Source organism: Neolamprologus brichardi, chromosome 8 (assembly GCF_056152115.1).
Source record: "Neolamprologus brichardi isolate AB-2024 chromosome 8, ASM5615211v1, whole genome shotgun sequence".
Lineage (NCBI taxonomy): Eukaryota > Metazoa > Chordata > Actinopteri > Cichliformes > Cichlidae > Neolamprologus > Neolamprologus brichardi.
This window is the reverse complement of record NC_142111.1, coordinates 21,165,188-21,183,618: the sequence shown is the minus strand read 5'-3', so window position 1 is coordinate 21,183,618 and position 18,431 is coordinate 21,165,188. Positions and strand designations below refer to the sequence as shown.

General features: G+C 40.4%; 1 protein-coding gene across 2 annotated transcripts in view; it reads left to right on the top strand.

Annotated features, from left to right (window-relative positions):
* Window positions 1–18,431, top strand: part of wnk4a (WNK lysine deficient protein kinase 4a) — a 46,648-nt gene that overhangs the window by 1,099 nt on the left and 27,118 nt on the right. For both annotated transcript variants that reach the window (XM_087844799.1, XM_087844798.1), the window contains exons 3-4: window positions 16,315–16,487; window positions 16,898–17,118. In XM_087844799.1, the coding sequence (XP_087700925.1) occupies window positions 16,315–16,487; window positions 16,898–17,118 (394 nt within the window). The remainder of the gene's footprint in view (window positions 1–16,314; window positions 16,488–16,897; window positions 17,119–18,431) is intronic.

The window sequence follows — 18,431 nt, the reverse complement described above, 5'->3', positions numbered from 1 at the left end:
GCATATTCCCATCTATGTACAACTTCACACAAACGATGCACTGGTTTCCAGGACTTTTAAATCTACCTTTCCTAAAATGAACACTAGGCCAAGTGTGTAAGCTGATGCTTTTCTTGATTTCCTGGCCCACTTGCTGCTCTAATTCCTCCCTCAGGGCATCAGGGTTGATGTCAGGCAGCTAATCTACTGTATATTATTCCCCACTGACCTTGAGTTAGTTGTGTCAGGCACTTGCATGGTAAGGCAGGTCATCCTGTTAGCAGTCAGCTCCAAGCTGAGCTACAGTCCTCTGCTTGTCATGAATCCCCTCTAATCTCTGTTTTCATTAACAACCAGTGACACTGGGGCTCTCTGAAGGCCTCACGTGACAGCTAAGAACATCTGAAAGGTAATAGATAAAGTTTTTAGGAACATACCAGGAGTGGTTGTGTTAAAAAGTCATTTGCGCTAGGAAATGTGACGTGGGGCTTGTGAGATCAAGTTCTGCTTGGTGGTCTGGCCTCGCAGGGCATAATGCCCACGTGTATCATGTAAACATAAAGTGGCAGGCTTCAGTAAAACTGTAGAAGTGTCAGGACTTTTTATGCCATAGCATTTGGCGCACAGCCTTGAAACAGCCTGGGCAACAGCTGACACTTCTCTTGCTTACATGGTTTGATAGCACAGTTGTGGATTTAAAGATTAAAACTGTAAGTCCACTCTTAACATTTGCAGTTTTGTGTGTGTGTGTGTGTGTGTGTGTGTGTGTGTGTGTGTGTGTGTGTGTGTGTGTGTGTGTGTGTGTGTGTGTGTGACGTGGATGGGTGTCAGTAACTGGCAGCCACACGAGCTTTGAAGTTGTGTCCTCATAGCCTTTAAATGTCAAATTAAACCATGTGACAAGAATATTGCACTATATACATGCTGGCAATGTTTACTTTTGTTTTGATTCAAACACACTGGAAGTTTTTTTTTTAAGATACATCTACATTTAAAAGCACTCTTTACTGAATTTAAAAAAATGCACAGAGCTACTTTTTGTTGTGCAGTTGTTTTCTACAGAAGCCATCGGAGTGCAGATAATAAGAGATTGTATGGGCATGAAGGGAATCTGCCCTTAAGGCTCAAGCTCTAGCACCTTCTGCCTCAGAGCCCACATGTTTGTCAAGTCACACAACAGGTATCTGTTAACAGGAAGCAGATGGAGAGTCACACAGGCTCCTGCTTGGGGCACAGATGACCCATTACCTGCATCATGCAACACAGGCATTGATGTTTCACATGTTTGAGTCAAATAAACGCAATGGTCCATTGGGGGTACTTTGTGGTCAGACATAACCCTGATTTTACCTTCTGTGGAGCGAAAAGTACAGCAATCCTTTTTTGTGGCTCTGTGCTGGAAACAAGCATGCTATTTCATCTCTTTACTTGAGACATGAGTCCAGTTAAGCTCCTTAATCGCTCCTAATAAGCTTAAAGGTGACCACTGTTGATATGGTTACTGCTGTGATAAGTTAACCTCAAAGAGACGGACTCAGATTCAGTCCCATTTCTTAAGTGAAATCACCACCCCGTCCACCCTTGATGCTTAAGTGAAACTCAAAAGCCGAGTGTTGGTGGCTAAACAGAGGTCGCTCCTGTAATGTTGACGGAGCAGCAGTGGAAGGTGCGTCACTGCAACTCAGGTAGAAATGCCTTAAGCTCTTTTAACTATGTATTACAGAGCCTGAGCTCTAATCTGCCGGATGTTCTAAGCTGTTCAGAATACAGAACAGGTTTTAAAGCACATCTAGTTATAGAGATCAGAACTTCAATTCATAATTGTCACTGTGACACAGAGATGTGTTCTTTTGTGAATGGTTGGGCAGCATTGTTATGCTGAATGCATTGCAGTCTGGGCGGCGTCTACAGGAAGGCATTGTGCGATCACGTAAAAGGTAAACCAAACATGCCGAACCCTCTATGACATGAGACATTAAAGCCACTGAAAACCTTTGTGTGCTGTCTCTCTTCATAAACCAAATGAAGGCTTGTACTAATACAGAGAAAAGTAGTTACTCACTAGAATCAAAGCTTCCTTAAGCTTACAAAACCCCTGAAAGATATAAGCGCTGTGAAATCATACACATGTTTGAAGAAGATCACTAGTTTCAGTGTGTTGGAGCTTTTCTGCTGTTTTCTTATAGACTTCTTTTTGTATCCAGCGCCAACATTGTAAGTGAGGGCTTTTAATTTCACTCTTTATTATTTAAAAAATGAATGATGTATTGACATTCACAACATTACCAGCCAGTTGAAGCACAGATAAGAAACTTTCATGCAGTTCATAAAGTGTTGTCTATTTGCACTTTGTGCTCCAGGAAGCAAAACATCCTGGTATTTTGGTGTTTAATAGTCACGCTTATACAATTTGTTTATATGTTCATGCTAAACATTTCTGGATCATGTGTTATCAGATTTCTTTTTAAATTCTCAAATTTCATAATTAATGCTGGGTGAGCTTCAAAAACAAGGAACTGATCAGAATCAGTACTTGATTACTTGCTCTTACGTGATCTTTGCTATTTTGGGTTTAAGATCAAGTGCAAACAGTCAGATATTGCTCATCCATATCCTTTTGTTCTTCCTAATCACATGTTGTGCTGAATACACACACCTTATCAATGCATTTAAAACCGGATGGACGTGGCAAAAATATCACTAACTGATTATATAAGTCTGCTGGCAAGCTGATAAAGTAACACCCAGTGGATGCTGCAGAACATTTTAAAACAAACTGTACCCAAACACTTGTGCCGATTGTTTGGTTATCTTTAGACGCTCAGTTGCATCTGCCACACTTCTCTCATTTTTTTTCCTCTTCATCCAAATCGCCATTAAAGTCGCCCTCGTAGTTCTTGCATAATGCTAAGCATTGCAAATTTTACAGAATCCTCCACATTTCTGTGCGATCTTGTAAAGTTTTTTCTTCCTTTCTTTTCTTTTTTTAAAGAAAGAAGACTTAGTTTAGATCACACCGCAGATGCCCATGAAGCAGGATAAAAAAACTAGTTCCACTTGTACTTTTGATCATTTTGTGTATTTGTTAGTGTTGGAGTCTCTGCACTGGTCATTCGGCCTCCAGACCTCTTAATGGCTGCATACATCTCTTTTTTTTGTCACTTATCTATGGATAAAACAAGAGTTTAAATGCTGCTTGATAATGTTGCTTTACAGGTGGCAGCTACCTAGCAACTGCTCACCCACAGATAATTCAGGTGCCATATAGGTATTGACCATTGAGCTTTTAAGTTAATACAGAGGAAATGAAAAATTGATGAGCTGTTGTGTGGCCCTCTGTTCCTCCCATTCATATACTCTTCTCACTGCACTGCATTGAGTCAAAAGGAAGAGTTGTTGTTACTGAGTCTAAAATGCTGATCGTTGCATGGATTAATGAGCTTGGAGCTTCAGCACCTCACAAGTGACTGCAACAGCACACTGAGCTACTTAGTAACTGATAAGAATGAGTTCACTGAGGCACATATCCTTTCTGGTGATCCTTTGTAAATGGCATATGTTGCACAATACCTGATCTTATTCAAGGGCAGCACTTTCCAGCAGTTCTCTCCAACCTTGCCCCCTCAGCGTCTCAGGCACTTTTATACGCTTGGTTCATTTTTAAACCTAAACCAACACAGTTTCTGTTATCGTGCAGTGTTTTTTATGAGGGCTGTTATTAATGGAAGGCTGGCCTTAGCACCCACAACCAATTAATACCAGGTCCTCAGATGCATAAATACGGGCTGAAAGACCGTTTTCTGCTGATTAAGAGAAACCAGATCTTTAAAGTTGGTGCACCCTGGAGGTTTTATTGATGGTCACAAACTGTTTAAGAGGATTTGTTTTTCCTCAGCTAATGCTTCTTCTAAAACAAATAAAACTTAATGCTGTTGAAGCATGTAGATTGGGCTGTTATTAACCATTTCTTTAGTGGTTTTTACCCATTATAAACTGGTAGTTTTCATACAGAAAACTACAGAATGCTCACACAGGCTAGCTTGTCCAGTATTTTTCCAGATATAAACAATGAATTCATTAAAACATGCACAACGAATGAATTGATATTGAAAATAACTGCCTGTTGTTTCAGTGCTTTATTTCGTTTGCTGCTAGTAAACATAGTTCCTGTGTCTAGGTGCAAAGAAAAGGAGGGTAGATTGTAGCGATGGAAGATTTACATCAGCCGAGTTGTAGTAAGACCTGGAAGCTTACTGAAGCAGTGAAACTGGGCTCTTGGTGTAGTGTTTACATTTTAGCTCAGAGTTTTAATACTCATATCGAAGTAGCAGATTAAATTAAAGCTGTAAAACCTTATTAATGTCTTGCTACTGTGTCCGTATAGTTATGAGGCTAAACAAAAAGGCATAAATCTAGTTTGGCACGCCCCAAGATTTCTGTTGCCCCCCCCCCCCCCCCCCCCCCCCCCTCTCTCTCTCTCACTCATGCTAGCCTGGGTTTCATAGTATAAGCCTGGCTGTGTAACTTTTATCTGAATGTGGCTAGTGTTCACTGACAAGCCATGGGCTTCCTATCAGCTCTACTGTAGCCAACATCAACATGGTCTTTGCTTGTAAGGCCCAAAGCGCACCCAAAATCAGCTTATCAGGGCGAGCCAATGTTCTGTGAGGAGAAAGTTAAGAAGGCGCACAGCGATAGCCTACATGTACACATGACATCACGTCATTTTGACGTGGGGCCCGCTGTTTGTTTTTTTTTCCTTTACTGACCACATTGGTCACCTGTGAAATTTGTACTGTACTGAATGTGCACGTCTTGGTGATTGCTCTGCAAGATACAGCTTGTCTGTATCATTCAGAATACTGACAGCACTGTGCCTAGATAGCAGTGTCTCATTGGCTGCTGTTGATAACAGGTTAGTGAGGGTGGATACTGTAGCTACAAGCAGAGGCAGCATGAGGCTCTTTGTTTAGGGGCTTTGAGCCCAGGGCCATTGGGTGTGTTTGTTTGTTTACACTGGAAACCATAGTTCTTGTGTAGGTATAAAGGTGAGCGTGTGTTACTGTACCATGGACCTGTCACTCACCTAATCCACACACAAAGAGACTGCCTATTGATGCTTTCTTACACATGAGTTCCAGAAGTAGGACCCGCTTGATTAAATAATAGTTTAACTTTGTAATCCACAGTTATACGTTTAATCCTAGATACTAATCAAAAGTTTGGGAGTGTTAAAAGTCTTCTTGTTCATCAAAGAAAACCATATTAAATATTGTCTAATACAGAAGAAACTGATCAGAAATCTTACTTTTAAAGACTCGTGTTTTTTTAATGGAATGGGGAGGAACCCAGGTCGGACCCACACACTGGAGATATTACATCTCTCAGAAGGCTTGGGTACATCTCGGTGTTTCCCCCCGGAAACATTAGAGGTGGTGGGCGAAGAGAGGGAGGTCTGGGCGTCTCCTACTCAGATTGGTGCCCAATAACCAAGATCCAAAAATGGATGGATGGATGGTCACAGAAGCATCTCTTGCCTCTCTCCCAATGGCATACGTTAACTAATACAAATTTATTATGTTACAATTGAATTAATCATTTTAACTGACAATTAAGGAAGCAACAAATCCAGCTAATTCACCACCAGCGCTCCTAAAACTCAGAGTATTTTAGACTGGGACCTGTTCTGTGTTTTTGTACAACAGTGTGTACTATTCCCTTTACAAACCAGCATAATTCATCTCTGACCAGTTAATGAAGCAGTTACTTGCAGTGTTTAGTGTTCAGCTGTAAGTTGGCTGTTTTGTAAACTAGAAAAAGCTGTTTCTTCACGCTCAGTTGTGCACTGCAGTCTCATATTTGTCCTTTTTATGTGGGCTAGTCTTCCAGTTCCGTGAAGGGAGTAGTACACTCAGTGGTTTTGAAATCCTCAGGTTTTTGGCAGTTTCCCACTTTATGAAATAGTTTTTATCTTTTAGGAATCTTTTCAGTATTTATGTCAACATTCATGATAAATGAAACATAAAACAAGGACCACAGTCCTTTGAGTTGTAGTTACAGAAGGGAAATCAAGCTCAAATGCACACATTACATGTGAAATGCATTCAGAGATAGGTCACACAATCTTATTGTTACCAGTTTTGACCCTTACTCAGTTTTGGTAACAATGTAAACAGCATTTCAACAATAACCACAGACTCCGTAGGTTTAGATTAACACAAAGGATAATAGATAAGATTATATTAATGTCTTGAGATGTTCAGTTATTATATGTACCTCTGCCAGACACAGACTGGAAACAGCAAGTGGAAAGAACAGATTATAAACTGGTTTTCCGTCCTCGAGATGTAGCGATAGAGCTAGTGAAATTTACGTGCTAAAATGTGCCACTGGCAAAGGCTCTGTATCTGCTGAGTCATTGCTTTTATTATTTTTCCTCAGTGAATCAATTCTTCATGTGAGAGATTTCAGTAAGTAGTCCAGGTTTGTTTAAAGTTTTCCAGCTTCCAGTAATAGTGCTCTGGTAACCCATATTTTATACAATCACTTGCTCCGCTTCACGTTTTTCACGTGCGGCTCAATGGAAAGCTTGTTTCCTGGTATTGGGTTTATCCCGTGAGATCCCTTTAAAATGACACCGGTAACCGCTCCTCTAAAGGAATCTTTTGTGTTTACAGTAATCACATTGTGTTGAGCATGAGTATATTTTCCCTCTTATCTTCTGTGCTTTGAATACATATTGATGGGCATTAGAGCTGCTGACAGGTGAAGTCAATAATATTGATCATCTCCTTACAATGCGATGTTCTGTTGGGAAACCTTGACTTTTGCCATGCATGGGGATGATGCTTTAACATGAACCATCTAGCTAAACATTATATCCCAAGCAACCTCCCCCAACCCCTGAGACAGCTCTCCCTGACGGCTTCAACCTCACCCAGCAGGACAATATGCTCCGACCTGCCAAAGCTGCTCAGGTCAAAGAGCCTAAAGCTTAATGAATACTTCTGCACTGAATCTGCATACTGTCTCTATAGCTTCTCAGTCATCCAGGTCATTGCAGTCTTAAGCGCTTAAGTAAGAAACTGGACTTCTCTTTTCGTTTTTGCAGATAGCCAACTGTCATCCACCTGTAACGCAGTCTTGAGATCCGTTCTCAGGTGTTTGACTCACACTTTGACCTTTAATAACGTATTATGATAGCAGGGTGTTGGCAATATCTAAAAGAATTCACACCTTGGCTCATGATGACTCAAGGTTACAGGTAGGTCAGAGGAATGCGTAGAAGGAAACATTGGTACTGAACAGGTCGATCATAGTCGTTGCGAGTCTCCTTGAGGTGGCCTCTGGTTATATTTCTAGGTAGGTGCAGAGTGCAATCTATACCTAAGGTGTGGAAGTATAAATCCTGCCTAACGTGTTGGCCTGGCTTTCAAACTCACCTCTATACAATCCAGTGTTGGCATTCTATGATTCTGTGTTCATTACCCAATATGGGTCAGAGCTCCCAAGGGAAGTTCCTACACAATGTCAGGCAGATTGTATTAATATGGCTTGTCAGTGTATTCCAGTGATGCTCGTGTGCTTTTGTTGAACTAGCCTGTGTGCGCCCAGATTAGCCTCTTTTTTTGTAGCTGCATATCAAAACTGGTCCCAAGTTAATTTGTATCACTTTTAAAGTGTCTGCGCATGACACTGGGCAGCAACTGCAATTATGCAGGCTAACTGCATGAGATACTGTGTAAGATGGGCTTGCAAAAATCTTGGTCGCGGTCTGTGTCAGGTGGAACGAGATCTGTTTCTTTAGATAATGTCCCATAAAGACAAAATATACTTTGTCATAACTCTGGTTGGGAATTATTCATCAGATTGATGATCATCCTGGGTGTCCTGTGATATATTTTCATATTTTCTGGTCCATATTTTCCTCTCCTGGCCAAAGTTCTGGTTTAAAAATGGCAGCGGGCTTGTCTCGAATTAAGAGTGCTGTTTTGCTCTAAGATACTTTTCAAATGCCACTAGTGTCCATTCCTGTTGAAAGGGATTGTCTTTGTCATCCACCACCAAGTGCTTATCTTTACCTTAAATATAAACACAACAATAATTTCTGTAATCTTTTTCTGAACTTTTTGGCTGTTTCAGTACAAACTTTATCTCACGATTGTTAACATTTGCCAAAGATATAATAAGAACAGTATACAGGGGCTTTCAGAAAAATAAACCCAGCAGTAGCTCCACTCTGGAAAATGTCTTTCCATCTCGGTATTTTCAGTATTGACAGTGTTTGAGTTTACAGCCGTTCCTTTGGTGGTGAATTTAGTCACCCTCCAGCTTGGGCCCCAAAGAGGCCTGGGTCTTGCTTCCTAAACAAACTAAAGACCTCAAGCTTTAAAAGCTGTTGGGGCTCCGAGGCCACAGTTGGTAAGGGAAAGAGGCTGCTTCACGAGGTCACCCCTTGGCGTTTCTGAACTGACCGTGTGTGTTTGAGTGTGCAGGACTGAGGTGTCAGGGGTGTAAATGTACCCTAAGTTGTTACGTGAGGTTTGGCATGAATTGGCCAATGTGGTGTACAGTAATGGCTCTCTCTGTCTTAGAGCCTGGCACCTTTCAATGCTGATCAGCAAACACTGTAATTTGTTTTCACAATCCCCCTCCTCCAGATGGAACTGGTAGTGCTATTTTAAATCCAATTTATCTCTATGCTATGTGGGTTTCTAAAGTTGGTGCTCACATTCAGGCTTAGGTATGAGTGTGTTGGACACAGTTGAACAGCTAGTCAAAGATTTATTAATCTTTCATACTGTTAGCTTCCCGTTATACGGCACCACTTGCATACCGTCACTTTGTAAACTGTATCCGGTGCTAGTTGCCAGTGGCACTTGATAGCAGACCCGTGTTTTAAGTGTAACACTATGCTTCTGAACCTCCTGCAGCCAGACTTAAAGCGGACCAAACATATCATCTGTATACAACACGTGCTTCATATTTTGCGTCACTTGTCAGTAAGACATTTGGAATTTCGGGTGATATCTGAGGGTTTTTATCAGCTTTAACATCACAAAAACTAATAATAAAAAAGAGAAACATCCTGGGATGAAAGCACCTTTGCTCTGCTTTGCTGCACAGCCCGGGGTCATAACTTTAAAGGGCTTTACTCCAACACCCTCTCGGGTGATCTCTGTCAAATGGGTTTTCCAAGAAAGCTTAGCATATTGTCTCACTTGGAGTTGGTGTGCGTGGATTGTTTTTGCATTAGAGCTTTTTTTTTATCCAGAGAAAATTATTCTTGGTGGGTACTCCTTGTGATTGTCCTGGGGGAGTCACGTGATGCAATAAATGTCAGGTTGTGTGAATAAATCATGACCAAGGCAGGGGTAAAAAATATGTGTATTAATGCTTAATGAGTTACAAAGATTTTACACAACATCCATAAGAATTACTTGGAGCTTGCCAATTCTGTATAATCTCTTTATCTCTTCCAGCATGACAATTGATTGTCTTCACCAAGAAAACATCAGTAGACTGTTGGGCAGCTCGCACTCTGTGAAAGAGGTGCTGCATGTCCAAACCTGTTGACCCCATAATTAATGATTTACTAACCTTTATACCTGCAGAGTTCATGCATTATTTCTAATAGGACCTTCTACAACCTGGCAACTCGAACACCGTTTCTATGAATAAACGGTGAATGGATAATTACTCATTAATCACAGGAAAACGATTAGTCACAGCTTATAAACTTTTTCAAAGTGAAATCAAACAATCTTTAAGGTAATTTCCTTGTACTTGCATCCAATATTAAGCAACTTAAGATGTCATTTTTATAATCCATGCTGAATAGTTGGGAGGAGTTGGCTTGATTAGGTTTAAACCAGGCATAGAATCGGGCGGGTTCACATAATGTTATAGCAGTGTTGTCGACCAGTTTTTACGTTACTGTAAAAACTGGTTTAAGGAATTCACCCTGGAGTAACGAGCCTTTAAAGCCTGTCACATATGTATTGTCATGAACTTGCTGAAGCCTGTAGTGTGTCAGTTATAGCCTGGTTATAATTATTGCAAATGTTTTTGAGCAATTACTGCTGAGAGAATTCCTGTAATGAGAACCAAGGGTTTGGTGGGAACATCCAATGTGGTTGGAGCTTCACTGCATTTTAGGTATTGTGTGAAGATTATCTGCAGCATTTGTTTTTCCAAATGAAGATGCGTGCAGGAGCATTTTTGGAGTTTTTGGATGGAAATCACCAGAAATTATTTTTGTGCTTTTTAGTTTTAGCACTCATATTAAAAAGGCCAAAAGTGGAATTCGAACGCAGTCAAAAATAATGATGTAAACTTTGTTTGTCATATTTCTGTCGTCCCAAGAGGCACAAAAGCAAAGTACTGATAAAAAGAACGATAGAAGCTGTAACTGAGAGCCTCGCTGTCATGAGATGTACTCATACAGATAATTGTTTTTGACTGCCACAGTTGTGCGGCCAGTTGGCTCGGTTTAATCAGGTTTCAAAGCCCACAGATTCGCCTTGGCTCTTTGGAGGTAGAAGATATATCTTTGACGGCTTAGGACAGGCTGTCGAGTCTACTGCAGTTTACAATAATGGCCTTAGCTGTGCAGACTGAGGAGCTGCCTGTAAACCACAATGCAAGTACACCAATTTTAGTTACCTTTCTTAAACTCAAGTACTTTAATCTGTACATCTTGCTAGTACCAGGTTGGACCTCCTTTATTTAGCCTTCAAAATTGCCTTAATTTATTGTGGCATAAATTCAACAAACATATTGATGTTATGTGGAAACATATTGGGCCATATGGACACATTAGCATCACTCAGTTCCAACCATGCCACCTTTTCTCCATACCTTGATTGTAAAGAGTGGTTATTGGTGTTGTGTTGTGTTGCTGTCCTATGAGTTTAAAGCAGTGTGGCCTTTCTTTTGCCACTAACTTGATATTTTCTTTTTTTCTGGCCATTCTCTTAGCCCTGGGGATGACTGTGTGTGAACTCAAGTCTCTCTCCTGATAAAGACTCATGTCATTATGAAGTACAAAAAGCTAAAAATAAAAAATAAAAATAGAATTTGTGTGACCCATAAGTAAACCTTTTCTACTCTTTTAGTCTCATTTGGAGTCATCGAGTTGAACTATTTGGCTTTATTTTTAAGGCAGTTCTCTTCCAAGTTGCAACCTTCAGGCATCTTGTGATCTTTCAGTGATTCAATGTGTTTCCTGTGGAGGACAAAGTGTTTGTTCCTTTTACACTCATCATACTATTAGACAGAACAGCTATTATATTGTGCACTGTGGCATTTCCAAACATCCGTTCCTTGCGGAGTTATTTCATCTGATAGGAGCCAGAGTGTCCTTCCATCTCTGTTTTTCTTGACCTGAGATTGCTCAGATATCAACTGAAAGGTGTTACAGCTCAAAATGATCCTCAGGTTATTGCATAAACACCAGCCAAGTTTACAAGCCATGAACATGACGTCGTTTAAGAACTACTGATCGTCCATATTCACATTTACTGTGCTGGTATTTTAAAAAGTTTCTAATTGAAGTTTAAGGAACTACTTACTTACAAGCTGCCAACAGAAAATAATAGAGCCAATCAAAGATGTAACGTGTAAGGAAAAGTTCCCCATCTCTGTAACTGCGTGACGCAATGCTCAGCCTAAAGGGCAAGAGGACTAACTCTTTAAAAGAAGTCTCAGAGAAGGCGCAGGATGGTACTATATATATGCAGAGCAGTTTATAGAAGACTGACGTTTTAATGAGTTACTAAAAGCAAACACCAGATAGGTTAAGAGATGTCAAGAATACCAAAGTCAACAGGCGATAAAAGATCTCCCAGCTTGCAAACAAACATAGCCTTGTAGTAGAGGTAGAGGTCGAATCGACCAAGTCGGTATCCTATAAACCAAATCCAACCAATAAGGTGAACTCAATTCAGCTCAGTAATTTTTTTTTTTTAAATCTCTCCATAAACTGCTACTGGTAATAGTAGATGTTACACTTGGGTCTTAATTGTGACCACTTGGGGAAATTAACTGCCCACCGCTGCTATAAACAGTGTCACCACATGTAAAAGTAGTTTTTCAAGTTTTCAAGTTTCAAATTTTATGCATTTCACTATAAAGTGAAATGCATAAAATTTTATAAGATAACAGTATCAGCGTCAAAATTAACCCTAAAATGCAATATGATGTTGAAAGCGTCTGAGCAGCACTGGCAAAGACTTTATGACAGGCAGCTTTTCATGATTAAAACACATAAGAGATAGTGTAATCCTGTATCTAATTAGCGGGCGCCACAAGTCGATTCAGGCTCTCAGAAGGAGAGCAGCAGTCAGAGGCTGGTTTGACTCCCCAATCCTTATGAGATTAATGGCTAACCTCCCTCTGCCCGCTCCATTTACAGACCATGTCAGGTTTTTTTTTGGAAAGAGCACACTGCCGCTTTAGTTCTCACCTGCAAACATCTAAATGTGACCCTGTGCCAGTGCAGGTGCCTACGTGCGTGTTTATACAAACTGTATGTCAGTCAAGGGGAGGGCATGTCAGTTTCAGTGCTGTGAGGTCAGACTTTTTTCCCACGTTGCCTTTGACCTCAATCCTCACTTTTGGCAAGTCGGTCATCACGGTCTCCGATGGACACTAGTTTGTTAATTCTGCGACTGCGCAGGTTCTCTTCCTGTCGTTAAAGGGTCAAGACGAACTCTGGTTTTTATCTGCTGGGCTCCTCACTGTCAGCGTCACAGGACACAGGAGTTATTGCCTGTTAGCGTCACTTTAAATAATAACTTAATGACAGGAAGAGGAGGGAAAACTTGCCTTAGTCCCAAAGTGGGTTTACACAGAGTTTAAGATAAGATAGGATACACATTATTTGTCCCAGAGTCGGGAAATTCCTTTGTTACCGCAGTTTAAATTGACTTAACCACAACAAATATAAAATAAAGAGAATGTTACTATTCTTATTATTCTGAACTATTACAACTGAACTTTTCTACTAACAATCAGTTAATCTTTCCCTTCTTTAACTGATGAGTTATTTGTTTGGTTTACAAATTTAAATAGTTAGCGCTAGAAAATCGCAGATTGTAGTTTGTTCTTGCGCCAACATATTAAAACCCAAATTCTTCCAGTTAAACTTTAATTTCTTGACAGAAAACAACAAAAAAAAATCATGTTAAAATATCGAGCTAGCAATTATTTGGCAAGAGATTATGTTTAACTTATGAAAAGACGATGTCCACAGAGGAGATTCGTGGATGGAGTAAAGGAGGACACACAGAGGGTTGGTGTGACACATCATCTGCTGTGGTAACCCCTAAAGGGAGCAGCTGAAGAGCAGCAGTTCAAGAAGATTGATCATGCGGCATTTAAAACCAGTGGGTAATGTTAGAATCCATTGTTTACTACAGGGTTTGGTAATGGCTTACTGCATTACCTAATTAAAAGTAACCATTATTATTACACTATGCCTAAAGGTCTGTCATTGAATAATCACAAAATAAACTCCTGACTGATTTAGAATTAGTTCTATTTTTGCAGGAGAAATGAACTGAAAAGTCAGTTGAAACCTTTAAGACGCATTCCTGCAGGCTATACGTAGTGAGACTGAATTCTTTCTTCTTCTTTTTTTTTACTTGCCCTACTTTTCACTCTGCATTTAGTTAAGATTCCTGCGGATGCTGCAGTCCATCTGCATTGACTGGAATTTCCCCCCCATACTTTCTGTGCCTGTTTAAATGCACACAGTTCATTCCTGTACTTAGTCAGAGTATGCACTGCACACCACCTGGTTTGGTGCAAATGTTGGCTGACATGCCGTGTCCATGTCCCTGTTCTCATAATAGGGGCGCTGACAGGGACTTCTTAATACCCCTGCCTCCTCTACCATCAACACTGCTTATATAACTCCACTTATGTGGCTCTGAACTGAAGTATTTCCAACCCCAACCATTGCAGACCCCCAACTTAACACAAACACACCTCTGAGTGGCTAAGAATAAATCATCTAGCTGGAAGAGGCTGCAGTAGAAGAAACGCTTTTGCAGAGGCATGCTCACACACCTCTGACTCTGAGGTTGTTTTATTGATATACCCACTTGTCCTTTCAAAATGGAGATTATTTGTTTTTGTTGTTGCTCCCCCCTGCATCGCTTTCTCTGGTGTTATGCAACCTATGTTGGCCTCAATTCTCAGAGAGGGGAGGTGGAAGAAAGAGAGAGTGAGAGGTTTAGGGCAGATGCAGGCCTGCTAATATACCATGGAAAAGTTGGATAGAGGCCTTGCAGAATGGGGGGTATCTTCTTTAGGAAATGCCAGAGGGCTTATAACGAAAACGGGCTACAGTTGTCTGTAATAATAAAATGAATATTCCTGCTTATGAAGTTATACTCTGATCAAACAGCCGCTGCCCTAATGAGGAAACGGTTGGAGTAAAACCAAAACATAATGGAACACGATCGGTTTTCAATTCCTGTGTTAGTCACAGCTTAAGTGAATGTCTTTACTGGGAGGAGGTGTTGTTAAGTCACCCTGAAATTGGCCAGTATCAACAACAGTGTAATTAGATGATTGCACTGCAGTGTTAATGCAGCTCATAATTTGCTTTTCTTGTCTCCATCTGCAGCTAATTTTCCCCTACATTGTTCAGTTATTGGCTTTTTAAATGAACAATGGTTGCTTTAATTAGAGGACGGGTTTGGAGGAGTCACGTGAAGTAATCACCCATTATCGGTGCCGCTTAGTTTGGCAGCTCACATTTTTCTGAACGCTGTATTTCACAGTTGCTACAGCAAGATTTTGGTTTTCCAAGAACGCCTGCATTTTATGCTGTTGTCATTTGCAGCCGTGCCATCTTGCTTGCCAAGCTGTAGTAAATCTTGTGGTTTTGAGGGCGTCCGGGACTCCAAGTGGCTAGACTGCGTGCCACAAGTTGCCCTGCCTCTGTCCTGCAAACAGCTTTCATTTCTTTGCACAGGTGACTCTCTGCAGGCGAGTTATCTGATGTTGTCATCTTGGATACATAAATATCCAGATGCACATCAAACCGTACACTCATTGACTCGCCCTGGCTCATGCAAGCTGCAAACATGCCATAATTTGTATCATGTTGCATATTTTCCCTTATTTTCAGAGCACATAATCCCATTACGGCTCTAAACCTCAGTGTTCATAAAGCTAATTTAAGTGTAGCCATCAAAAATTAGCTTAAAATTGAAGTGACTTACTCTTATTTGCTTAATAGCTTTTTTGAATGCAGTTCTAACTATTCCTTTTGACGCTTACGCCAAGATGTTTTTCTTTTATGCAAAGCTTTTAGTGTTTCTGACAGAGCTCTTTTTATATGAGGAATAAGCTGCAGCCTGTCCTCACATCATAAACTGATCACTGTTGACCTAAAAGTAATTCACTTGGTCAGAGGTCTCCTTTGTGTTTCGCCTTTGAGCTCAGAGCCACATACTCGGGCTGCTGGTGTAATATGACAGTTTGACAGGTGACTGACGCAGGTAAGAGTAGCGTTTCGTTGTGTGACATCAGACTGTGCAGTTCTTCAGACAGTCTGCCTCCTGTGTTGATAGCTCAACATTAGCCTCGCTGGGAAAACGTCGAGAGGAGGGAGACAGCAGTGGTCAAGCTGATTGTAAGCATAAACACATGTAGAGCTTTTTTTTTTTCCCAGAAATCTACCTCAATGCAGAATTCATGGTCCTGAAGTCTCTTGGGAGTTTTCCACCAACCGCCCACCGCAGGCAGAGTTACTCCACCAGTTGCTAAATTGGGCCATTCATCCAGAAGGAAGCACAAAAATGTCTTTGTTTGTCCGATGTGATTGCTGTGTTTGGTTCAGTGCAGTTTTACACAGATTTTAGAAACTTCCTCTGTAAATTTTTAAAGTCAGAGCTCCTCTCATTGGAAAATAAATGTTGTTATGCAACTGGGGGGTCACCCAGATGGATGAACCTGTGGTTTCCAATCCCACAGTGAGCTCATTAGCTAAAGTAACAGTGATTTATCAGATCGCTCCCATGCATTTGTATTTGCTGTGTTTATTGCTGCCAACTTATGTAATCAAACAAAACCCTGACAAGGCCAGAGCATGTGCACGTTAAAAATTTACTACAGCTACAACTCAACCATCAACACAACTGCTTTTTTATGGCAAAGCAATCTTACCCCACTTAGTCATGGTTGTAAAGCTTTCAATCATTTTACATGATCAGCAGATTTTAAGTCTTTTTTTTAATGTTCATATCCTGAAGGTGGTCAACATATTGGTGTCTTAAAAGTGCTCAATATTAATAAATGCCTATTAACTTTTTTTTACAGACTCGCAAGTTAACCAAGGCAGAGCGTCAGCGTTTCAGCGAGGAGGTGGAGATGCTAAAAGGGCTGCAGCATCCGAACATTGTGCGCTTCCACGACTCCTGGAAGTCGACAATGAAGGGCCATAAGTGCATCATCCTGGTGACTGAACTCATGACCTCAGGCACGCTCAAGACGTGAGTCCCTGTGTCCAGTTCCACTTTTGAATTAAACTGCAGATTTGCATATGTATATGCATCTAAAAGACTGCAGTTTATGTATAGATCAAAGTCCCCAAACCTAAAAACGGTTCATTTTTGTCTCAAGTAGCTGATGCTCTGTTTCTAAATGAAACTTGCCAAGTCTCGCATACCAAAAAGGATATTTGCGTCATGTTTGACAACTTCTCCTTTAAGTAATGATGAAAGCTCTACTTTGGAAACAATGTTCTAGGAGCGAATTCAGGAAACTCACTCATTTTAAAACTTCCTCTTGGCTGTCAAAATAAGAGATTAATTATTTTGTAGCACTTAAAAGCTTCCTTTTCTTTCCGTGTTTTGATATGTTTGGACTGATTCTTATCCTCTTTTTTTTGTTTTCTTTTTAGGTACTTGAAGAGGTTCAAAGAGATGAAGCTGAAGCTGCTCCAGCGCTGGAGTCGTCAGATCCTGAAAGGGCTGCACTTCCTGCACACACGCACTCCTCCCATCATCCACCGGGATCTCAAATGTGATAATATCTTCATCACTGGCCCCACAGGCTCTGTCAAGATTGGAGATCTGGGGCTGGCCACTCTCAAAAGTGCCTCTTTTGCTAAAAGTGTCATTGGTAAGTGTTAATTTAGTCTGTGTTTACCCTGCTAGACGAAAGAAATGGCACCCAGAGCACAATTTATCGGTTAATAATGATCTGAAAATATAATTTTATATGCAAAATGCCCTAAAATGGTCTTGAAATGGTGGGAAAATCCAATGGCATTTTACAGGCCTTGCATTTGTGTAAACGCCCTCCTGTTTCTGCTTACTCTTATTTCCTCTGTACTCATACTACCATGAATGCCTCTGTTTAAATTCCTGTCTGCGTTTTTAAATGCAGCATCATTAACCAAATGCCTTCTAATTTCACCTGGAACTTGCCCTTCCCATCACTTACATCCATGGAGTGCCAGCCGTCACATGCACGATAATAACTTGTTGATTTTTGTTGAAAGTGGCACCGATTTTAAATCATTTGGTCCAAATCAAACAAAGTATGTTGGGGTATTTTAACAAGAGGAACATTTTTTAACCTTTTTATCAGCAAACAACATTAACAAGATTTTTTTCTGCTGTTGGCTGTAATGATTAGTCAGACTATAACTTTGGGCCAGAGTAAAGGACCTCAAGAGCTATATGCTAGTAATACCTGCTTTTCATGCAATGCCAAAATCTAAATATCTGCAAAACAAATGACATTTCCATCAGCATCCATTAACTGTACTGTCTACTTGGTGCTAATTAGCAAATGATGGCATGCTAATGGGATAAAGGCCATAAAAATTGGAAATATATATACATTAATATAAGCATGCATGCCTTAGTTAGCAGCTGTTATTGCTAACAATCATGAATATTAATCATTAGTGACTTAAAAAAAGAGTTAAATTTTTATCTAAATAAAAATGTCAGGAAAATCTTGTTTGTTTTATATTTCTTTAAAAACATCATCCCTGCAGCTCTGTTTCACTTGATGTTTTTCCTCTGGTCGTTCACGCCTCACCTGCAGTAGCTCAGTGTCCCAGCAGTGCTTGTTACCTCAAAGTCTGAGGATGGTAAATGCTGCTAAAAGAGTAGTAAAGGAAGGGGCTGCACCCATAAGATGAATTATGGGGAACTGTGTATCATGCAAAACTACTTTAATAGATTCCAGGAACAGAGTTGAATGGCTGCTTGTAGAAAAAGGATAAACATGGCTTGCATTGCATACAGCTTGTCCTGTGCACAGGAAAAACTGTCACGAGAAAAGACTGCACATGTTCTTCACTTAGTTTACTATATGTGTTAGGTCTCTTGTTCTAGAAAGTTGCTCCTGTTATTTTAAAATCTTTATCAACTATAAATAAGTATTAATTTTCTCAAAATACCCCATCTTTGAGCTGTTTG